The sequence below is a fragment of the Quercus robur genome, chromosome 2 (genome assembly GCF_932294415.1).
Source record: "Quercus robur chromosome 2, dhQueRobu3.1, whole genome shotgun sequence".
In the NCBI taxonomy this organism is placed as follows: Eukaryota; Viridiplantae; Streptophyta; class Magnoliopsida; order Fagales; family Fagaceae; genus Quercus; species Quercus robur.
This window is the reverse complement of record NC_065535.1, coordinates 93662131-93686603: the sequence shown is the minus strand read 5'-3', so window position 1 is coordinate 93686603 and position 24473 is coordinate 93662131. Positions and strand designations below refer to the sequence as shown.

The following is a 24473-nucleotide window of genomic DNA, read 5'->3' as shown; positions in this document are numbered from 1 at the left end:
TATGCATACATCGCAGTCGCCGCTCATGCGGTGAGCCTAGTACTAATCTGAGAGGACAACGGCACGCAGCGGCCTGTGTATTACGTAAGCAAGTCGCTACAGGAGGCGGAGACCCGGTACCTCCCCCTCGAAAAGGCAATATTGGCTGTCGTGCAAGCTACAAAGAAGCTCCCCCACTATTTTCAGGCACATACAGTGATTGTGCTAACCCAACTTCCACTGAAATCAGTCCTCCGTAGCGCCGACTACACGGGGAGAGTAGCTAAATGGGGAACCATCTTGAGCGCCTTCGACATCAGATACATGCCTCGCACCGCCATAAAGGGTCAAGTCCTCGCCGATCTGGTAGCTGAATTTGCGGAGCCTACCTTGGAAGGGGAGGAAGTGTCGGGATCACCGAGTGACGGTAGGAAATTGGTCAGCACGATTTCTCTGCAAGAACACGATAAGTGGAGAGCATACATCGATGGTGCAGCAAACCAAAGGGGCTCTGGGGTGGGGCTCGTTCTAATCTCTCCCGAAGGTGTAACCTTGGAAAAGTCGTTGAGACTGGGATTCCCGGCAACGAATAATGAAGCCGAGTATGAGGCACTGCTGGAGGGGATGTCTATGATCCGGAAGTTGGGTGGGAAATGCGCGAGCATATTCTCGGATTCGAGACTCATAGTGGGGCAAGTAAGCTGGGAATTGGAGGCGAAGGATGAAAGAATGCAACGGTACCTTGCCCGAGCTAAACGCCTACAAGCCCACTTCGACGACTTCCGTTTAACGCATGTACTTAGAAGCGGGAATACCCACGCCGATTCTCTGGCCACGTTGGCCACCTCCTCGGCTCAGCCCCTTCCGCGGGTTATTTTGGTCGAGGACCTTTGCCGCCCAACGGAAGAGGAGGCTAACGCTATTCGGGTACACAACGTCGGTGAGGGATCAAGCTGGATGGACCCTCTTGTCCGGTACTTGAAGCACGACTCCTTACCGGACGATAAAGTCGAGGCTGACAAAATCTGGAGGAGAGCTCCTCGATTCTGGTTGTCCGAGGACTCCAAGCTTTACTGACGTTCATTCTCAGGGCCATACTTGCTGTGTGTGCACCCAGGGGCTATGGAACTCATTCTGGAGGAGTTGCACGAGGGGATTTGCGGAAGCCATACGGGGGGACGGTCCCTCTCCCACAGGGCCATGACGTTGGGTTACTGGTGGCCGAGCATGCATAAGGAGGCTCTGGAATATGTGAAGAAGTGTGACCAATGCCAAAGGTTTGCTCCGAATATACATCAGCCGGGTGGAGTACTTAACCCACTGTCCAGCCCCTGGCCATTCGCACAATGGGGCCTAGACATACTAGGTCCGTTCCCCAAAGCTGCCGGGAACAAGAAGTTTCTTCTCGTCGGCACCGATTACTTCACGAAATGGGTCGAGGCTGAAGCGCTGGCAAACATTAGGGATGTTAATGTCAAGAAGTTTATCTGGAAAAATATCGTCACCAGGTTCGGTACCCCACACACCCTAATCTCGGACAATGACCTCCAATTTGACAGCAAGGCCTTTAGGGAATATTGCAGTGAACTGGGGATTGTCAACCGATACTCTACACCAGCCTACCCGCAGAGTAACGAACAAGCAGAGGCCATCAACAAAACCATAGTGAATGGGCTGAAGAAAAGGTTGGACGACGCGAAAGGGAGGTGGGTTGAAGAACTCGCCCATGTCTTGTGGACGTACCGCACCACGCCCCGCCGATCCACGGGAGAAACCCCCTTGTCGTTGACCTACGGGGCCGAGGCCGTCATCCCATTAGAGATAAACTTTCCCTCCCAGAGGACTACTACATTCAACCCCCATTGCTAACAATGGGCTTCTAGAAAAAAGCTTGGACCTCCTCGAAGAGAGAAGGGAAAGCGCGATGGTGCACCTAGCTTAGTATCAACAAAAGCTCAAGCAGGGCTATGACGCTAAGGTGAAGTCGAGACCCTTGGCGCCCGGGGACCTAGTGATGAGGAAAGTCCTGGGCAACGCGAGGAACCCTGCATGGGGAAAGCTTGGACCAAACTGGGAGGGCCCATACCGTATCACATCAGTGGCTGGTATTGGAGCGTACTTTTTGTAAGACTTGGACGAACGTGTAGTGCCACGTCCGTGGAATGTAAATAACCTGAAAAGGTACTTTTATTAATGAAAAACACTATACTTGATACCGTTTTACTGTACAACTATTTGGGATAAGTGTTAAACAGAACCCAAGTCCTGCATGGCTCCTTGGACCACAGACTTGGGGGAAATTAACCACGTCACGATTCTTAATAAGTGTTAAACAGAACCCAAGTCCTGCATGGCTCTTCGGACCACAGACTTGGGGGAAATTAACCACGCAACGAATCTCAATAAGTGTTAAACAGAACCCAAGTCCTGCATGGCTCCTCGGACCACAGACTTGGGGGAAATTAACCACGCAACGAATCTCAATAAGTGTTAAACAGAACCCAAGTCCTGCATGGCTCCTCGGACCACAGACTTGGGGGAAATTAACCACGCAACGAATCTCAATAAGTGTTAAACAAAACCCAAGTCCTGCATGGCTCCTCGGACCACAGACTTGGGGGAAATTAACCACGCCACGATTCTCAATAAGTGTTAAACAGAACCCAAGTCCTGCATGGCTCCTCGGACCACAGACTTGGGGGAAATTAACCACGCCACAATTCTCAATAAGTGTTAAACAGAACCCAAGTCCTGCATGGCTCCTCGGACAACAGACTTGGGGGAAATTAACCACGCCACGATTCTCAATAAGTGTTAAATAGAACCCAAGTCCTGCATGGCTCCTCGGACCACAGACTTGGGGGAAATTAACTACGCAACGAATCTCAATAAGTGTTAAACAGAACCCAAGTCCTGCATGGCTCCTAGGACCACAGACTTGGGGGAAATTAACCGTTATACGATTCTCCATAAGTGTTAAACAGAACCCAAGTCCTGGATGGCTCCTCAGACCACAGACTTGGGGGAAATTAACCGTTGTGCGATTCTCAATAAGTGTTAAAGGGAGCCCAAGTCCTGCGCGGATTCTTAGCCCAATTATAAAGTATCGCCATTCTAACATATTCATTCATTATTGCTTGACTTTCAGCAGTAAAATGGCAAAACCAATATCCATTCATGATGAAAACAAAATAGAATAAAGCAATGATATCTGAAATGAAATAACTTTTGTCATTTAATGTTCAAAGTAACTCGGTTCACAAACATTAGTAAGGGTCAAACAAAACGAGGCACAAAAAGCAAAACGAACGAGTTCCTATACTACGTCCCTAAGAGCCCTGAGTCGGGGCAGGCTGATCGTCCGCTGCTGGGTTCTCTGGGGCGATTTCCTGGGCCTGGGCAAGGATCTTGCTGATGCGAAGACTGTCCTCGGGTGACTGGCCCTGCGTAGCTTGCTCCGTGCCCCCAGTCTCGGGAACAGAGGAGTCTGTTGGAGGAGGCTCAGTGGAGGCGACCTCGCCAGGAATCTCACGTATCTCCGCAGGGAAAAAGATGTTCTCAGCTTTCCTGAGATCAGAATCTGTGGGGACGGCTGCTCGATCCATGGCCACGCCCCAGGTCGAAGTGACATATTCCCTGCAGACGGTGGCAACTTCCTCGGCCAGTCTCTCCTCAGTATCGTGGACTCCACGTTCATATGAAGCCGCCACAGCCCTCTCGGCAACCTCCCTGGACAAGCGAGCTTCCTCCTTGGTCCTTGCAAGCTCAGCTTTAAGCTCTGAAACCACCTGTTGCTCCGCTGCCAGTCTTTCCTCAGAGAGACGGAGCTGCTTGCGCAGCTCGTCAGCTTGCTTTTCAGCATTTTTCAGGCCAGCCTCTGCACTCGCATTGGCCTTCTTCACCTCCTTTAGTTCATTACCCTGACGATCAAAATCTCGTTTGAGATCGCCAGCGGCCCTCTCAGCTGCAGAACGGGACTGAGCCTCCCTATGCATATCCTCACGGGCCTTCTTGGCCCACTCCTCAGCAACATAAATTTGTTGAGTGACCTGCGCTCGGACGGAAATGAAGACGATATCAAAACAAGACGATAGGAGGGTACTCAGTACAAAGACAAGATAGAAGATTCCACGTACCATGGCCATGTCCCTTTTCAGTGACATGAAAAGTTCTGGCTGACGAGTCTTCCTGAGACCCTCCATGTCACGGGGCAAGAGAAGAGGCTGCTGCAGCGCCTCGGCCAAGAACGAAGCCTGCTCTCGCTGGGATTCCCATAGGGTCGCATCCCAGAGGATTGGAGGACCATCTAACTCGATCCGAGGAGACCACGTTCGTGGTCCCCTCAGAATGGCCGCCTCATCTCGGCTCTCAGTGGACCTGGTCCTTTTCTCTTGGGGCTCTTTCGTTTCCTTGCCCTTCTTTTTAGGCCCGGCCTTCTCATGGGCAACCTCTCCCTCCTCCGTCTCTTCTACAGGCCTTTTTCGCCTTAAGTTAGGCATAGGCTGCAGTGCCGCATCCGATGATGGAGGGGGAGGAGGAGCGGGAGCTTTGGGGACGGTCTGTCCCTTTGAGACTTCCTTGGAGGTCTGCCCCTTGGACCTGTTAGATAGAAGACCCTTGAGGCCAGTTCTCGGCTGGAGATCCATTCCTTCTTCTTCTTCTGTGTCTTCGCTGATATCAAGTTGGGCGATGACCAAACCAGTACCAGGAGCCGCTGAGGCGCGGTCTAAATCAGCGTCAGAGTCGGAGAGCTCTACTACTCTGACCGAAGCCTCCCCTTCCTCAGTAAATTGAAACTGGTCTATCTGATCCTCTAAGGATGAATGTGAAGAGCCAGCCTTCTCCTCTGGGATAACTACTGGGGGAAAGGCACGTTGGGGAGGTAACTGAATAGGAGGCAAGTCTGTGGCAGCGAGAAACCCTGGTATGGAAACGTCAATGCGTGCCAACCTCGGACTACCAGCCCTTATAGCTTGTCCGGCTTCCACCTGGGCTCGAGTGAGTGGAGTGTAGTCCAAGATCAAAGGAGCCGACCGTAGTTGTCCATCCTCGCTAACGAAGATCTCGGACCTCAGGAGGTAATTTAGGGCCGGGATATTGACCAAGCTCAGCCGAGGGGATGTTCGCTCCTTGTCTGCAAAGGCCGTTAAAAGGTTTATGTTAGTCTGAGGAGACATGCAACCAAGCCAGCAAGTTTAAAATAAAAGAAAAAGGAGGGGGAGGAGCTTGAAACTAAAGTCCTCCCCACGGAATCTAGTTCTACGACACCCCACCTGGCGTTCCCGCCCTAGTCGGACAGTGAGGGCCGTCATACCATGGTCCGGAGACGATTAAATGGTCGTCCTTCAAGCCTTTGCTGGACTTCGGAAGGCAGGATATCAACCTCACTTCGTCAGTCCTGGACTTTAGATAGTATGTGTCGCCGAGCCTATGGCATTCATAAAGATGAACCACGTCGTGCCATGAGAGGCCGAGGTTCATCTGATCGTTCAGGGTTTCGACGCACCCCAGGATCCGGAACAGATTAGCGGTGCATTGATGGGGGGCCAATCTATGACCACGTAGGTAATCCCTAGTTATTCTCCCCATTGGAATAGTCATTCCTCCTTCCACGAAGGCTATCATTGGAATGGCGACTTCCCCTGTTCTCCGCTTGAGCAAAATGTCCTCCAGATGACAGTACTCTAAACCTACCTCCGGTGGGATACGATACTTCGCCCTGAAGCCCGCCATACCGGCCGGAGAATCTACCATTTTCTCAAGCCTACCCATCCCCTCTAATCCTAAAAACAACTTGAAGGCAGTATGATTAATGAAGAATAACGGGGAAGAAGCGCGCACTTACGGGTAAGAAGCTCGAAGGAGTCTTCAAGAGAATGGCAGCGGAAGTGAGAACGGACTGAAGGAGAAAGCCCTGAGACGTTCTGAATATTGGAATGCTCGACAAAAGTGAGGGACAAACGCCCTCAAAACCTATTATACTCAGAACAGGTTGAACAGACGCACTTACGTCTAAGGCGAGTGAAACGCTGTCCACCGTAGATCCGGTCTTCAACCGTTGGATTGGACGAGTGTAAAACCTCGAAAGCTGCGGTTACTTTCCCCTGGGTCATTAAATGCCCTCAACATAAATGAGGCACATGAAGGCATGCTCCCCCCCTACACGTGTGAAGCAGTGATTCACCACGAACTGTCTAGTGAGTATCAAAATCCCGCCTTTTCTCCTCGGACCCAGAAAAAAGGCAGGAATTTTGAGGGGCTATTGTGGGGGTAAAATCCGTCAGTCGACGTTGGGCCATAGTACATGTACTAAGCCCAACCACGACAAGAAGAAAAGGCATGGGCATAGGATATCCCAGCCTAACCATGTTGGGCCGGGCCTGCTTAGGGGCGTCCGAGGAGGAGTACCTCCTCGGACTCGCCAAGTGAGTATCCGATTCGCACCCTATACATGGCGAAAAGTCATCCAATACGAAGGAATAGTGCATGACGTTCAGGGAGGGGGGCAACCACGATTGCCGCATTAAATGCCAAGGAGCTACTTTTCCAGCCGCATTAATGTGGAAAGGACAGGAGCACAGAATTATCTTGGCCAGTGCAACTCACAGAAAAGCGGGAGGATGTCCTATGGGACAGGCACTCAAGTAGAGGCCCAGATGATTAACAAGTGTAGGGTCGTGATCTTAGGAAGGATGCTATATAAGAGAAGGAGATCCCCATGGCCAAAGGATCGCAAGCAGAAGGAAGAAAAACATAGAAAAAGAGAAAGGAGTTAGAGATAAAAAGCAGAAGATACAGCCCTACAGATTGTTATCCCAAAGGCTTGGAGGAATATCCCTACGTCCAACTGGTTGCATGGCTTGTTCATAACTACGTTCCCGCTGTCAAAGACCTAATTCTGTAACCTACTCTCTACAAATTCATTGTTGAGGGACCTTTGGGCCAGAATCGTCCGCCTGTTGGGCCTGAGCCCCAAAAACCCCCCCTACAATTACTTATATCAATTTTTTTTTTTAGATGACCTCTTATAAAATTCAACACATCATACTTATTATACTCCTACTATATTATTTTTATTTACTCGTCCATTTGTATATAAAAAATTTAAAATGCTATTAATTGACTTTGTTAAAGAATAACATTGTATTAATTAAAAAAAAAAGTGTTTCATCTATAATATTTTCATAACACTTTCACAACATTAATTGATATTTTAATTTGTTGCACGGTTGTTATATATATATATATATTATAAAGTAACTAACTTTATTAATGAGAAAGAAACTTATTATATGCCATGCTGATCTGTCCATTATATGATTCATGAATGCTAAGTATATGCCACGCTGATCAATCCATTACCGATATCACGCGATAGGCTTATATGGCCCATATCTCTCCGACTGTGCAAATTGGGCTAGAAGCCCGTGCCTTTTCTCCTCAAGAAATCAAGGCTCTAGGGCCCACTTTTTCATTTTCATGGCTACATGATGAACTCCCTCAATCAAAATCCCTATTTAACTAATAAACAAATAAGTTTTTAGTAAAAAATTACATTCAAATGCACCGTAATTGATCATTGACTTTTGCCATTTTTAGAAGATGACTCTGCTGATGCGTTTTCATTAATCTTTTTTAATGTACATTGATCACGATTAAGTTAATCTTTTTTTTTTAGATAGTTACTGTAAGGACTGAAATTGGATTAGACCCAATATATGATTGAGTTTTAGCCCAAAAAGCTCAAAAAATAAATTTGTAGAGCATGGATGAAAGAACTAGATCTACTCCAGAAGAAAAATGATAAAATTTGCTAATTTAAGTCTATTAAACACAAGTAAGATAAGAAAGTCTGTCTTCGGAGTGGCCTGAGGAGCTTATATTATATTATCTTCTTCATGAACAAAGTTACAAGAGCTCATAGTATTATTACCAAAATTTTTTGATTTTTTCTGATCCCTCTCTTTAGTCCATCTTCCCATGCTATATATTACAATCTTGGTATCATCTTTACCATACACGTGTAGGTTAGATTCTAGAAACTCCTTCTTGTCCCATCCAACACCTCATAGAACCATCATCTAGTAGCTGTAAGGCTGCTTAACTATTGTTCAGGCATCACCTCTACATTAATGCGGCCAGAGAGTTAGTTGGGAGGCATTTAATGTGGAGGTAGCAACTTTTTGAAGATATTTGTTGCCCTTCCCCTTTCTTACCCCTTGTTCAACGTCCAACTCTTAGTTGTGATGTAACTTTGAAGAAAGTTCATGATGATATGACACTCTTACTGATCTCGGACCCTTATTTTTGAGATGGCTTTTCTCCTCAGACATTTGTTGGACTTATCTCATATTATCTTTACTTTTTTCTTTACTTCGTTCCCCTTATAATCTTATCTGGCCATCCTCGGATTAGCTAATGTCTTTGGATTGGGCCATAGGCCCAGTTAGTACAGCCTTAACAGTACCTCTTGATTAACTGGCCCCCACAGTTACAATATGCCGCCATAGCTTGAATATTTTCTTCCCTAAACCTCTAAGCACTTTGTATATGAGGAGGTGTCAATTAAGTTACAAGGTTCTTGACAATAATTAAGCCACAATGTTTAAGTTAATCTAAATATATATAAGTATAAGAGTGATTTTTTTTTTTTTTTTTTTTTTGGGTTATGCTTGATATGCATTGACAATAGCTTAATTTTGCATATTTATATCATTGCTAGAAAGTATTATTATACTTATTTTGAGTTAATTCATGCATTTTATATTTGGTCTTAGAATAATGCTGAATAATCAACTTTGTGCTTAATTGAATCTTATTGCGTGAATTTGTCTTTTGTAGGAAAATGGAATTAATTAAGTTAATTTGTGCAAAGAAGAAAGCTAGTGGAATTTACTTTTACAAGGGTTATGATGAAGTTAAAAAAGGCTAACCCAATTAAATTTAAGTTCAATTGGAGTAAGGAATCAAAGGAAATTTGTACCAAATCCAAGTTTAATTCGGATTAGGATTCTAGCTGTACATCAGTTAGTATTTTTGGCATAACTTTTGGATCAGACGTCCAATCAAGATGATTCAAGTTAGGTTGGAAAGTTAACTTAAAGGGCTACAACTTTGTAGTTTACCAAAAGTCCAAATTCCGAAGTTAAATAGGCCAAAATTGTCGGTTAATTGATGTCTAAAAATCTGGAATTTTCTCCAAATATGAATTCAATTTGTAATAGGATTCTTGGACATATTTAAAGGCTCTTTAGGGAAAAATTCACAGGAGGCTAGTGCTAGGGCTGGGATGACAAATAGAAAATTGGAGCAAGAGACAGTGCCGCCGCATGTGGCTTCTTAAATATTATCGGTAATATTATAGTTGTTCTTTAATGATTTAAATTGTTTTTGCTTCATATCAATTGACTAAAATCAGATTCTAGATATGAGTTCAATCATGTTTTTCTCATGATTTAGGATTTATCTTAATTAATTGTATGCTTGGTTTATTATTTCTTGATTTTAAAATTGGATATTTCTTGTGATTTGTTTGGCTTGGATGCAATTGATGATTTGATTTTATACCTAGGAAGCGAAGAAGAGCATGCTTTAGATATTTAAATAGAAGTTTTAATGATAATATTTTCCATGATAGCAAGATTGATTTCTAGATTATCATGTAGTAGTTGGAAAAAATTAATGATTATAAATATATGCTGATATGACTTACAAGGCGGATTCCAAAACCTTGATTCCTTTCTCTAGATTGTTTACATCTCTTTACTATTTTATATTATATCTTTGCTTAGTTTAATTATTTGCTTAGTATATTTAATTGCAAACAATCAATTTTTATTAAACTAGATTAGGATTAATTTTGTTAAGATTTGATTAATTTTCCTACGTTCATTCAAGTCTCTGTGGGTTCGACCTCGTTCTTGTCAAATTATACTTCGGTACGATTCATACACTTGCGAGTACTTTAAAATTTCACAACAATGCCCGACTATCCAAATGTTGTGTAAGTAAAACACAAATAAATCAAGAGTTTTTTTAAGAACAGTAATACAAGTATTACTAGTCCTCTAGAGGACGTGAATCCTCTGTTAGAATTTGACAATTCTGAGTTGTATTTAAACAGGCGTTGTCCTGTAACTCTTGTTAATTTCTAGTTTTAATGCAATTTCCTGATTACCAAAAAAAAATACAAGTATTACTACATATTAGTCTTACAAACAAATTAATTTTACTATAAGTATAAGAGTAGATTTCCTTTTTTTTTTTTTCTTTTTTTTTGGGGTGGGGGGGGGGGGGGGGGGGACATGCCCCGATATCCAAATGTTGTGTAACTTGTGTTAGTAAAATATAGATGGACCAATATAGATTTTTTAAAGAGTAGTACTACATGTACTATAAGTTTTACTTCATATTAATCTTACAAATTGATGATGTGTCACCAAATTTTTTTTTTTGATATACGCAAATCAAAATTTAGTTTTGAGGTGGTTGAAAGTTGAAACCCACAAAACATATTCATTACCATATCAGTTTTTAAGTTTCATGTAGTAAAACTTGTAGTATCTTAAACATTTTTATTTTTTCTAGGATGGGTTAAGGATTCAACCATAGTGAGCTTAATATGTACTCCCTTTGTCCTAATTTGTTTGTCCTGTTTAAAAAATCTAAGCTTTTTAAGGGAACATCATTTATTGTCTTACTCTTGTTTGCTATATATAAATGTATAAGTTTTACCACTGCACATCCTTGGTGCCATGGTCACTCCACAAGTGTAGGGGATAAGAGCTGGGATTCAAAGTCTTTAGGAGGAAATTTCACACATATATAAACTTAGATTATTCTAGAGTAGAATTTATATTTTCTTTATAAAAAATAGTGTAAATTTTCAAAACTACTCTTAAATAAATTTATCAAAAATGGTCTTCAAAATAAAGTAAGAATATAATAGAAATATTAGTAAATTAATAACTTTTAATTTTAAAAACATAATATTTTGAGATATTTCAAAATAGAATAGATTACCAATAGAATAAACATCCACCACTGGTCAATGAGAACGTGGGTGAGAAATTGCGGCAGCAAGTCTAACACGACACTCCGAACTTCTAATATCATTCATCTATAGCATAATTGTTTAAAGTCAGAAAGATGTGTATGTTTTTTCTGAAGACGTGTGGTAGTTGACAATTGGCCCTAGTGTCTATGACATTCTTACATTATGTTCAGACTTAGAGACAATTCATTAAATGTATTTTAAATTCTTTAATCAAATTTGATCATGCATTTTTCATTGGCTAATAAATTGTCTTTGAAAAAAATAATTTATTTGTATTATATTGATTAATACAAGTATGCAACTATAATTTTAATTAAATTAAACAATCTAAAGCACGATATCTTAAAAAGGGTTACCTTGAAAACTGCATTTACTTAGTCAAACATAGAAATGATAAAAAAGTTCACCTTCTTTTTTATTTTTTTTTTATGAGAAAAAAAAAAAGTTCACCTTTTTTGAATTATGACATGAGGCAGCGAATGTTGGTGGGAACACGTTTACTAATGTTGATCGTGGATTCATATAACACCGTTCATTGCTCATCGCTTCTCTTTCCAGGGAATGAGAGTATATGAGCAGTGCTACATAGTTAATAAAGAATTGTCATGGGGTCTTCCTCTCTTTGCATCATGTTCATGCGTGTGCTTTTCTTAGTTTCTCTGTCCCAGCTTATTGTTCTCACTCATTCTTCTCCTTCTATACAGTCACTATGCCATGATGATGAGAGTTCGGCCTTGCTGCAATTCAAAAACAGTTTCAGCATAAAAAGGTCTGAATCTAGTGACCCATTGGCTTGTCCCAAGGTTGCATCTTGGACACTAGAAGGTCAAAACAGTGATTGTTGCACATGGGATGGTGTTATCTGTGATGAGGACACAGGTCACGTGATTGAACTTGATCTGAGTAGCGGCAATCTTTATGGTTCAATCAATTCCAATAGCAGTCTCTTCCATCTTGTTCATCTTCAAAGACTCAACCTCGCCTTCAACAACTTCAACTACTCTCAAATCCCATCCCAGGTAGGCAATCTTTCAAGACTAACATATCTCAATCTCTCTTCTTCCATGTTATCTGGTGAAATCCCTGTTACCCTTATGAACCTGACAAAGTTGACTTTTCTGGGGCTTTCGTCCAACAATTTTCAAGGCCCAATTCCAAGCTCAATAGTCCACCTTTACAATCTTGAGGTTCTTGATGTTTATAATAATAACTTGAATGGCACCATGGAACTTTGTATGTTTCTTAATATGAAAAGCCTAGGCATGTTGGATCTTTCTCATAATGAATTGTCATTACTCATTGGTGAAACATGTACCAATGCCACTTTGCCAAAGTTTTATGGGTTAGATTTGGCTGCATGTAACTTGATTGAATTTCCAAATTTCCTAAAAAACCAAGATGGGCTACAGTGGCTAAGCCTAGCTTACAACAACATTACTGGCCATATACCTGAGTGGATGTGGCACATAAGTAAAGAAAGTTTAAGGGTTATGGATCTTTCTTTCAATTTTCTCACAGGCTTTGATGGTCAAGTTCCAATTCCTCTTCCATGGACTAATCTAGCCATTCTAGACCTTAGCTCTAACCAGCTCGAAGGGTCACTTCCTATTCCACCATCCTCCACTTTGCGCTATAATATTCCAAACAATAAGTTGAGTGGAAGAATTTCACAATGGATTTGCAACATGACTTCTATTCAGATGCTTGATTTGTCTAATAACAGCTTAAGTGGTTCACTTCCTCAATGTTTGAACAAGTTTGGTGATTCTTTATTAGTGCTTAATCTACAAAAGAACAAACTTGAGGGAAGCATTCCACAAACTTGGGCAAAGGGAACCCAATTGCGAATGATAAATTTTAGTGAAAACAAATTCCAAAACCGGTTACCAACATCATTGGCCAATTTAATGATGCTAGAGGCTATTGATCTTGGTGTCAACCAATTCAATGATTCTTTTCCCTATTGGTTTGGAAATCTTCCAAATTTAATGGTTCTCTGTATAAGGTCTAACAAATTCAATGGTCCAATAGTCATTCCTAATGCTGAGTATAAGTTTCCCAACTTGCGAGTCCTTGATCTTTCCAACAATAGCTTTTCAGGAAAGTTGCCACTAGAAATATTTCAGAATTGGAAGTACAGGGATTTTGAGAACGAAAGCCCTTTAACTTATATTCATGTGAAGACAAATTTTACTATACCAAAAGGTAGTTGGAATTATCATTTGTCTTATGATTACAATTACTCAATGGAAATTACAAACAAAGGCATGAATATGGTATATCAAAGGGTCCAAGAGCTCTTTAGAGGTATTGATATGTCAAGCAATAGGTTTGAAAGAGAGATCCCAGAATCAATTGGTGATTTAAAGGTGCTTCATTTGTTCAATGTTTCCAATAACTTCCTTAGTAGCAATATCCCATTTTCATTGGGAAATCTTGCAGGGTTGGAATCATTGGACATTTCTTTAAACAGACTCTCAGGTGAGATCCCACAACAGCTAACACAGCTTAATTTCTTGCAATATTTCAATGTCTCTTATAATAATCTTACGGGACACATACCAAGTGGGCAACAATTTAATACATTTCAAAACAATTCATTTGAGGGAAATTCAGGATTGTGTGGGAGCCCATTGACAAATAATTGTGATAATTTTGATACTTTGCTACCTCCAGCCTCAATCTCAGAGAATAGTGAAGATTCAGATTCCCCATTTGAATTTGGTTGGAAAATAGTTGTGATTGGGTATGGATTTGGTACAGTTGTTGGAGTGATTATTGGGCATGTTGTGACTGCAAGGAACCCTGATTGGTTAAGGAAGACATTTGGAATGAAGCAGCATGGGAGGAGACATAGAAATTGATTTAATCAATTTGGACAAGAGTCTTCCAAAGATGTAAATATGTACTTTATTTTTATTTTTTCACTTTTCAACTTTTGGGTATATTTTGTGCTGGGATTGCATTATGGCATTTTATGTAAAAAGTAATGGTGACTTCACCGATTTGCGAATGTGAAGTAATAGCACTAGCTTGTATTCAAAGTTTGTTATTTCTATTCATTTAGTTCCAAAAAAAATATCAATGTTGAACTAATACTAGGCTAGTTTTTAAGGCTGAAACTGTTTAATAAATAGCTGATGTCCAGCGCCATATACATACTCTGTTATTTCATTCTAAGTAATTTGTAGTAGTTTTCTGTATGATATATTATACGCGTAGGACTCATCACCATATACACCGAATTTTTTTTGGAGAGAATATACACTATATACTGCAATTTCATTCTAAACACTTTCATTCATTTTACCGCTTGTAAAAACATACTAAAAGTTTTTCTACTAGGGAAAAAGATTTTCCAATTACATAAGATTGTTTCTCTTTATTTTATCCTAGAGTACTTAATAGTAGCATTATTATAATTCTCTTGAGTCTTGACCAGAACAGTTTAAGCAAAGGGCCTTTGATTATAGCAATCCAAGTTGTTCCCATAGCTTAGTCCCATAATGTCACAATACTTATAGAAACCGATCCTACTAGCCACCCTATCATCATGGCCACGATTGCATTTGAGGCCACCATTGATTATGTTGGTTATGACACCATAGCCCAGGACTCCACCAATTGATCTATTTGCAGGGGATGGTGTCCATTTGCCTATGATGACATTGTGGCTTCATTGATTGCTTGTTGCCCTGTTGTGTCATCTAAAACCATATGGCTGTCTTAAATGAAATCATTGGGCCTGTGGCTACACGATCTGGATTGTTTATCAGGTCCTCTCTGATTACAAGTTTAGGGCATGTGGACATAACAAGTAACAACCCTTTCTCAACAAACTTTTAGTCTCACACTTTCTTTCTTTTTTGTTGGAGAATCCAGTCTCACACCTTAATTGTAATATTATGAAATTACCTTATATATATATGTATATGTATATATAGAATCAAGTACCTAATAATCTTAATACACACATTTTTATTTCTTATCGATCATTTGATACAGAAGAAATTAATCAAGAAATAAGTATATAAATATATAATAAGAAAAATGTTATGTTCATAATATTTTTACAACAAATTTTAAAGTAGCAAGTTTATTGATGTGTAAAAAAATAATTTCAATTGTGAATTTAAATTAGAACTAATAACAACTTACGAGTTACTACTTAATATTTGTTGTAAAAATATTGTGAACATAATACTTCACATATAATAAACATGTGAATACTAAGATTAAATATAGTAGAAAAAAAAAAACTACAAAAATAGGAAAGCATTGCAATTGGTCCTAATTGCTTAATTTAAGTTTTGAGAATGAAAAAAATTTAGTTACAAAATTAGTTATAACCTAAGACTACAACCTTACTCATTAAAATAAATAATTTAGCTTACCTCCGATAAAAGTTAAGAAATATATTAGAATTGACTTTACAATATGAGACGGAATCTTGAGAAAAATACAATAATTTCTTTGTGTTCGCCGCGATTGCAGGGTACGTCAATTACCGACTGGCCTGTTCCTATCCAATCATTCCATTCCCCCCCCCCCCCCCCCCTTTTTGACTTTTTTTGCTTCTTCAAAAGAAAAGTCAAACAAAACAACAAAAAACAGAGCCATCAGCCATATCTCTTTACGCAATTTGTATATTTCTGTCTATATTATCGCAATATGTATTTTAATGTATGAGAAATCCAATTTTCATAACATTTTAATTAAAAGAGAGAGAGAAAACGAAGATAAATATTATGTCACAATATTTTACAATATTTTCACAATAAATCATAAGTGTGGCAGGTTGTTATTGGTTATTACGAGTAGATAACAAAGTATTTTAAGTTGTAAATTCAAATTAAAACCAATAAAAACTTATCACTTATGATTTTATTATAAAAGTGTTGTAAAAATGTTGTGGACATAGTACTTTTAAGAAAAATAATGCCTCTAGACCAAATGGCATTCCTACTTTTCAAAGTTATGGAATAGTGTTAGCAATAAATTTAGGGGTGTAAGATTGCTGTGATTGGAGTATTGTAAAAGAGGATCAATTACAACTTATCAGTGGGTTCTAGTTAACTCAATTAGAAAAATCTTTTGTCGTCAAATAAGAGATTTAGAGTTCAAACCCTAAATTCGTTTCTTGGCCAAATCATAAAGGACAATCATCATGGAGTAGATGTCATAGATTAAAAATTTATCATATCTATTAAAAAAAATTGCAATTTATCATCTTACAATTAGCATTGCTCATGGTGTTTAAATGGCCCTTTTAAAAGAAAAAAAAGGAAAAATAAAATTGACCAAAGTAAATTAGTTTGAGTAGATGCAACTTGTAAGCAAGCTCATAGAAGTTTCAGAGGACGCGGTGATGCCAGCCCCTTGGAACTCAACTCGTAATTTCATGGAAACATCAAGAAGTTATTATTTATAGAGGAAGAAAAAAGTGCAATATGCTACTGTGTCCAAGTTTCAAGATCTAAAGCTTTCTATAAGCTCCAAATTTTTCCTTCAATTATAGCTTGTGAGTCTCTTCTTATAATTCCTACACATAGTAATGTTTTTGTGTATAAATAAATCTTTATATAATACTTTGCCTTATTGTTATAGTTATTATTTTTCCTGTGTGTGAAATTTATAATGCTTAATTGTCTTTTGGAAACTGTTTGATCAGATTCAAGAAGAAAGAAAATTATAGCAATGGATACTAAACTGTTCAATGCTACAATTTCTGGAAGTGGAATTGGGAGTATTGATTCGAATATTCTCGAGTAGTTGACAGCGAGAGGGGCTCTATTCTTCATGTGGCAGCAAAATCTGGAAAGGTGGACTTGCACATGATGGAAAAAGTGTTGGATTCAAAACCATCACTCTTGTATATGAAAAATCAGAAAGGCAACACTGCATTACATATTGTAGCAAGCTTAGGTCATATTGAAATGACACGGTTTCTAATAGCTCATGCAAAAGTAAAACATGATCAAGATGTTGAAGTGAACATGGAGCTACTAAGCATGGAGAATCATGAGAAGAATACAGCATTACAGGAGGCTATAAGAAACCATCACTCTTGTATATGAAAAATCAGAAAGGCAACACTGCATTACATATTGTAGCAAGCTTAGGTCATATTGAAATGACACGGTTTCTAATAGCTCATGCAAAAGTAAAACATGATCAAGATGTTGAAGTGAACATGGAGCTACTAAGCATGGAGAATCATGAGAAGAATACAGCATTACAGGAGGCTATAAGAAATTATCATTGTGAGATTGTGGAGTTATTAATTAGGGAAGACCCAGGGTTGACTTTGTTTACAAATAATGTTGGGGAATCCCCTCTATTCCTGGTTGTGGATCGAGGATTTTACAACATAGCTCGTTGTATACTAAAAGCTGTTCCAGATTGCTCCTATGGAGGAAGGAACAACATGAATGCCTTGCATGCAGCAGTTATTCGCGCACAAAGTAAACCCATGTAGCTCTAGTTGCATCATCAACAATAGTCAAGAAGTACTTGTAACCATCTAAGGTAGGAGTGGAATATGGACTCCAAACATCCATATGCAACAAATCAAAAGCAAAAGTACTGAGATTATTATTAAAAGGAAATGACAAACGTTTTTGTTTAGCCAAAGGACAAATGTTACAAGCATTATTACAAGAATTTTTCTGAAAAGGAAAAACATGACTTAAAGCTTGTAACCTAGAATCTGATGGATGCCTTAATCTGCTATGCCAAAGGGAAGGAAGTGTATTGGTTGAAGTTGCAGCTGAGAAAGAATTGGAAACTATACTCAGATTATGACTTGCTAGAAAATATCAAGAGAGCTTGAAGAATGCTGAAGAGTGCTACTAGATTGTAATAGGTACAAACCATCATTTGCTTGCCCCACTCCAATCATTCTCCAACAGGTAAGGTCTTGGATAAAACAAAAGGTAGATAGGAAAACAAGGTAGCAAGGGTTAGATTTAGTGATGGTGCTAATAGAGAGAAGGTTAAAAGTGAAAGAAGGCACACGTAAAACATTATGAAGTGTGAATGAAGAAGAAAGATCAATAGTTCCAATATGTGTGACAGAAGCAATTTCACCATTGGGTAATTCAACTACAGACTGAGCAATAGCAGTAATAGAAGACAAAAGATTCACTGAGCAAACAATGTGGTCAGTAGCTCCAGTATCAATAACCCAAATATCAGAAGTGTAAGCCCTTTTGTTAACTACCTTTGTAGAAAAAACAGAATGAGACACATCTATACCTGCCATTGCAGAAGAAGAAGAAGGAACACATGTTAAAGAATCATCCTTGGCATGAATATCCTTGCCTTGAACAACAGACACGAGGAGAACAAGGATTGATCAATGCAGGAAGCTGTTGACACTGTTTTGGAGTAAAAGCTGAACTGTTGGGATTTGGACAGGGTAGTAACTCCTGTGACCAAATGGTTGAGACTTGATGAGCTTGATAAGCCATTAGAGGCTTATTCTTGAACTTAAAGCCAGGAGGAAAGCCATGTAATCTATAGCACTTATCTACTATATGGCCAGTCTTGCCACAATGAGTACAAACAGGTTTGTCCTTGCCCTTGACACCATTACCACTAGAAGTAATACTAGCATTAAAGGTTTGCATCTTTGCAACCAAAGTAGTTGAATCAACCTTCACACTAGATTGATTAGTAACTGATCTTTGCATCTCTTCTTGTATTAACAAAGAATAGACTTTGCTAACAGAAGGCAAAGGATCCATGAGCAATACTTGAGACCTTACTTGTGAAAAAGAATCATTTAAACCCATTAAAAACTTCAATACTGATTCTCTAACTTGCAGATCACTAAGCCTTTTATTCACATTAAACACAGATTTTCCACATGTACATGAAGCAAATGGACTATAACTTTGCAATTGGTCCCAAAGCACTTTCAATTGAGTAAAGAAATCAGTTACAGAAACTTCACCTTGGTGTAAATCAGCAATTTCCTTCTGAAGATTGTAAATTCTTGGTCCACTGCTCTGTGCAAATTGATTCCTCAAATCAGTCCAAATCTCCAAAGCCGTGTCTTCATAAATGATACTTGCTTGAAGTTTTGGTGATACTGAGTTAGTTAACCAAGTTCCAACCATATTATCACATCTGATCCAAACTTGAATAGTTGAAGAAGTAGACACCAATGGAGATGATAAAGTGAGAGAAGCATCAATGAATCCCAGTTTGTTCTTGGTGAGTAATGCTTTCCTCACAGCTCTAGCCCATGCTAAGTAGTTCTCTCCACCAATCAAAGTCTATGTCACAAGAACTGTACTCGGGCTCTCTGCTTGATGCAAGAACAGGGGATCATCCATTGGTGAATCTTGTGAAGATGAAGATGCAACATTCTCTGATGTAGTAGCACCTTGAGTTGCAGCAGAAGCCATTGTTAACAATGAAGAATTTTCTTAGAGAAAGAAAGGAATTTTCTCAGAGAAAATTTGAGAGAGTATGAACCCTAAGAACTCTAAAATTTGGGAATTTGCTTTGATACCATATCAGAGAATTTGGGAAAATACTTCTCGATATTATAAGAAAGATCAGATTTACATCTTATATATAATACAGAGTATGGGAAAACTAAGTAACTAACTTTTAACTAACTGAACTATGCACGTGTGAACAGTAAAAATAACCAACTAGCTCACGTGTGGTAACTAACACTATTAAATACAATGCTGCATGTAGTTTTAATCCTTAAGCTACTAGCCGTTTACTATGTTCAGTAATTTTGCAGCTTCAATTGGTCTTGCTTCTGTCATGGCATGATTTGATCCTTGCTCCTCATGCTACTCACAGTTCTGTTCCATATTCTGATACACACTGGAGAAGACAAAGTTCGGAGAATTAAATTTCAATTTATCATGTCGACATAGGAAAAAGGGGACAAAAATAGTGCCACCCTTTGATTGATCTCTCGCTCGCTGCAAATATAAATGGATTATCTTGATGGTAATTATAAAAGAAATTTGTTTTGAGGTCACAATTTGACTCCCTACAACCATTCTAAAAATAGGCATGTATGGTGTGATGTCGAAAGTTATAAAAGATTTGAGTGTATCTTCCTCATTACTAATTGGTTTTGAGATGGAATAACACAACTCACAGTCCGACAAATTGTTTCTATCATATAAGTGCAGGATTCTCTTCATTAGAAATTGATTAATTTTATGATTAATATTAAATATCATAAATCTACATGTATATTTGGTATTACTTCACTCTATTTGGTTGGGACTTGGGATGATGATAAAGTGAGAGTATGAAAAATGTTGGGATAATAAAAAGTGAAAGAATAAAAAAGATTTTAGGTTTTTACCACCGCTATTTGGTTGGGAGGATGAAAATTTAATACAATATAAATTTTCTTTGTTTAATTGAGTCAAAAAATAAAAGGATAAAAAGATATTTTGTATGAATTTACTCTTATGCCCAATTACATTGTATATATAAGATTTTTTATTTATTTATTTTTATAAAAAGTATTATATAGGAAAATATATTACTTATATCAATTATTTATGTATTTATTTATTTTTTTGTAGATGACATCTTGTAAAATTCAACACATCATACTTATTATAATCCTATTATTTTGTTTTTATTTACCCGTCCATTTTGTATATAAAAATTTAAAATGCGATTAATTGACTTTTTTTTTTGCCAACATAATTTTTTTTTAGAGAGTTTCAATTTATAGTGTCTGCTCCTGATGATATTTTTTATCATCAGACCAAGACACCCAATCAGTTTTTGGTATAGGTGGGGATTGAACTCTAGATCTCTTATTCAACCATTAGAGACAATTAATTGACTTTGTTAAAGAATAGCATTGTATTAATAATAATAATAAAAGTGTTACGTTTATAACATTTTCATAACACTTTCACAACAGGTAAGTTGTTATAGTTCTAATTTAAACCTACTATTGAAATTACTTTTTTGCCCATTAATAACAATCCGTAACAACATGCCCCTTATGATTTATTGTAAAAATATTGTAGACATAACATTTTTCATAAATCCAAAGGCCTTGTAGCTAAATTGACACTTCCCCATGTACAAAGTGCTTGGGGGTCTAGGGAGGGAAAGGGTTCGAGTTACAGGGTTAGCAACATGTTGTAATTATTTCTCAAAAAAAAAAAAACATTTTTCATAAAAAAAAAGACCTAGTGAAAGAATAAAAAGAAAAAAGATAAAAAGAAAGAGGTAGATTAGAACATGACGAAAGAAAAGAACAAGCTATTGTGTAGGTGGTTCTGTGGTTGAAGTTTGGTGAAAAATACAAGACTAGAACCGGGATGGGTGAAATTAAACACAGATGGTTCATCACATGGCAATCCAAGATTTGCAAGAGGATGGGGACTAATCCATGATGAAACTGGGAATTGGATTGTGGAGTTTGCTTGCAAAGTGGGGGTGACAACTTGCTTCCTTGCTGAGCTCTGGGCCCTCCGTGATGCCATAGTCGCAATTTCCCAACTGTAGAAGTCGAGATAGATGCTAAGTCTATTGTGGATGCTATGTGTAATCCGAATTATTCTAACCTATTCGTATCTTCTCTCATGGATGACTGCAAGTGCCTGGCTTCCCAGATTCCCCGGATTCGTTTTAGGCATTGCTTTTGTGAAGCCAACAAATGTGTAGATGTTTTAGCTTGTATGGGAGGATGTCAAGCCGTTGATTTTGTTATCCTTGAGAGTTTGTTTGGTTGGGGTGAAAACAGGGAGGATGAAAAGTAGAAAGAGGAAAATAGGGTAGAAAATGGTGTTTTCTACTGTTTGGTTGAGGAGAGAAAACAAGAGAGACAGAAAATAGAGGGAAAAATTTTCCCTCCGAGCCCACATTTTTTTATCCTCCCAATTTGGGAGGAAAATAAGGAGGGAAAAGTGTTGAAAGATGCACTTTACACAAATACCCTCAATTTAAGTTGCATTTTTTTTTTCCTCTTGGGCATTAACATTGCCTCTTTTTTTTTTTTTTTTAAATTTTTTTTTTTATTTTTTAGGGCTTGGGTGTGATGGTTTATTTTTATTTTTATTGGATGTGATTTTTTTTGGAACATGTTTTTTATTTTTATAAAAAATTTGGGGTGATTGCTCCTTTTGGTGTAGTTATTTGTCACTTTTTTTTTTTTAATTTGGCATAATTCTTTAATAAGAGTATATGAGTAAATTTATTCAAACTCATTTTTTCCATTCCTCTACTTTTCCACTCCCAACCAAACAAAAAGGGAGAGAAAATAAAATATTTTCTATCCTCCCACTTTTCCATTGTCTCATAATTTTCTATCCTCCCATTTTTCCACCCTTCCAACCAAATGGACCCTGAAAGTCCGCCTGTGGACATCACAAGTGTTTTGGATTTTGATTTTAATGGGTTGCATTTGAACAGGCTATGTCCTGAGACTTTGTTTGCTTTCTAGTTTTTCTTAATGCATTTCCTTTGAATCAAAAAAAGAAGGTTGGTGAAAAATGAAAGGGCATTTGTGTCATATTATTTCGACCCTCATTTTCATCCTTAATTTCTCCCAGATTTGAGGAGTTTTTTTTTTTGAGCTCGGATAAAAAACTCCTGGAATCATCTCATTTCCTCTCCATTTTCCATTGCATACCAAACAAAGGAAAATACTAGTTTTCTTTCCACTTTTTTTCTTCCCTCCTTCTCCATTAGCCACTTTTCAGTTTTCGCTATAATCAAACAAACTGTTTAATTTTTTTATTAACTTTTAAATGATCTAGCACTATGTACACCATCATATCTGAGATAAAAAATATTTAACATGAAATGAAATCTCTTTATTAATAATGCACATTGTTCTATTTGAAATGAAGAGAGTCCATTTTGGTCCAATTCAATTCATTATAGTCCATTTTAGTGCCCTTCAGTCTATTCGTTTTAGTTTGGTCCAATTTAGTCTATTTTAGTCCATTGTGTCCAATTTGGTCCACTTTGTTTTTGGCTAGTTTTTTTCTTTCAATTAATAGGCAGTTGTTGATTATGATGACCTAATGAAGATTCCTTACTTTTAAGGATCAAATAGAGAAATTAACAAATGAGGCTATAAATTTAAGGTATATTAAGTTCCTCTGGCAGTGGATATTTTCTTTCCTTAACGTGATCTCAAATTTATTACTTTGGTAAAACCCATTGAAACAGAAGGTATGGGTATTGGTTAGATGACAAATTTCTTTGAATGTCTATGATGCTAGTAATAAGAGTAACAGTATCCAGTTAGTCTAAAACAAGAATTTTCAAAATTGAAGGTCTCTTTAAAATGAAAATGCATCTTTGAAAAAGTGGCTTTATCATATTGGGTCGCATCTAATTGGGACAGATAACCACCTTAGATATCTCCTAGATTGTAAACTATTCAATTGGTAGATCATCATGCAAATTATCCAATCCATTCAGGCTGCTAGAAGCAGCCTAAAAATCCAATCCATTCAGGCTGCTAGAAGCAGCCTAAGAAGAATTTTTCTTTTTCAAAGATGCCCTTGAAATTTTCCTGGGATGTTGAACCATGGTTTCATCATAGATTGACCAGCCTATGAATTCAGACTATCGTATGGTCATTATGTATAAATTGGCTAGAAGCCCATGCCTTTTCTCCTCAAGAAATCAAGGCTCTAGGGCCCACTTTATCATTTTCATGGCTACATGATGGACTCTCTCAATCAAAATCCCTATTTAACTAATAAACAAAATAAGTTTTTAGTAAAAAATTACATTCAAATGCACCGTAATTGATCATTGACTTTTGCCATTTTTAGAAGACGACTCCGCTGATGCGTTTTCATTAATTTCCCATCTTTCTTATGTACATTGACCACGTTTAAGTTAATCTTCTTCTTCTTCTTCTTTTTTTTATTTATTTTTATTTTTATTTTTTATTTTTTATAGATAGTTATAATATGCCGTCATAGCTTGAACATTTTCCTCTCTAAACTTCTAAACACTTTGTATATGAGGAGGTGTCAATTAAGTTACAGGGCTTTTGACAATAATTAAACCACAATGTTTAAGTTAATCTAATTATATATAAGTATAAGAGTGGTTTTTTTTTTTTTTTTGGGTTATGCCCGACTATCCAAATGTTGTGTCAGTAAAACACAAATAAATCAAGAGTTTTTTTAAGAGCAGTAATACAAGTATTACTACATATTAGTCTTACAAACAAATTAATTAATTTTACTATAAGTATAAGAGTAGATTTCTTTTCTTTTCTGTTTTGTTTTTATTTTTTATTTTTATTTTTATTTTTTGGGATATGCCCCGATATCCAAATGTTGTGTAACTTGTGTTAGTAAAATATAGATGGACCAATATAGATTTTTTAAAGAATAGTACTATATGTACTATAAGTTTTACTTCATATTAATCTTACAAATTGATGATGTGTCACCAATTA

At 38.0% G+C, this 24473-nt stretch overlaps 1 protein-coding gene across 1 annotated transcript in view; it reads left to right on the top strand.

Annotated features, from left to right (window-relative positions):
* Positions 1–11559: 11559 nt before the first annotated feature.
* The window catches only part of LOC126715911 (receptor-like protein 6), a 37899-nt gene continuing 24985 nt past the window's right edge, over positions 11560–24473 (top strand). The window contains exons 1-2 of the mRNA XM_050416760.1: positions 11560–13001; positions 13478–13516. Coding sequence (XP_050272717.1) covers positions 11641–13001; positions 13478–13516 — 1400 coding nt within the window. The 5' untranslated portion in view covers positions 11560–11640. The remainder of the gene's footprint in view (positions 13002–13477; positions 13517–24473) is intronic.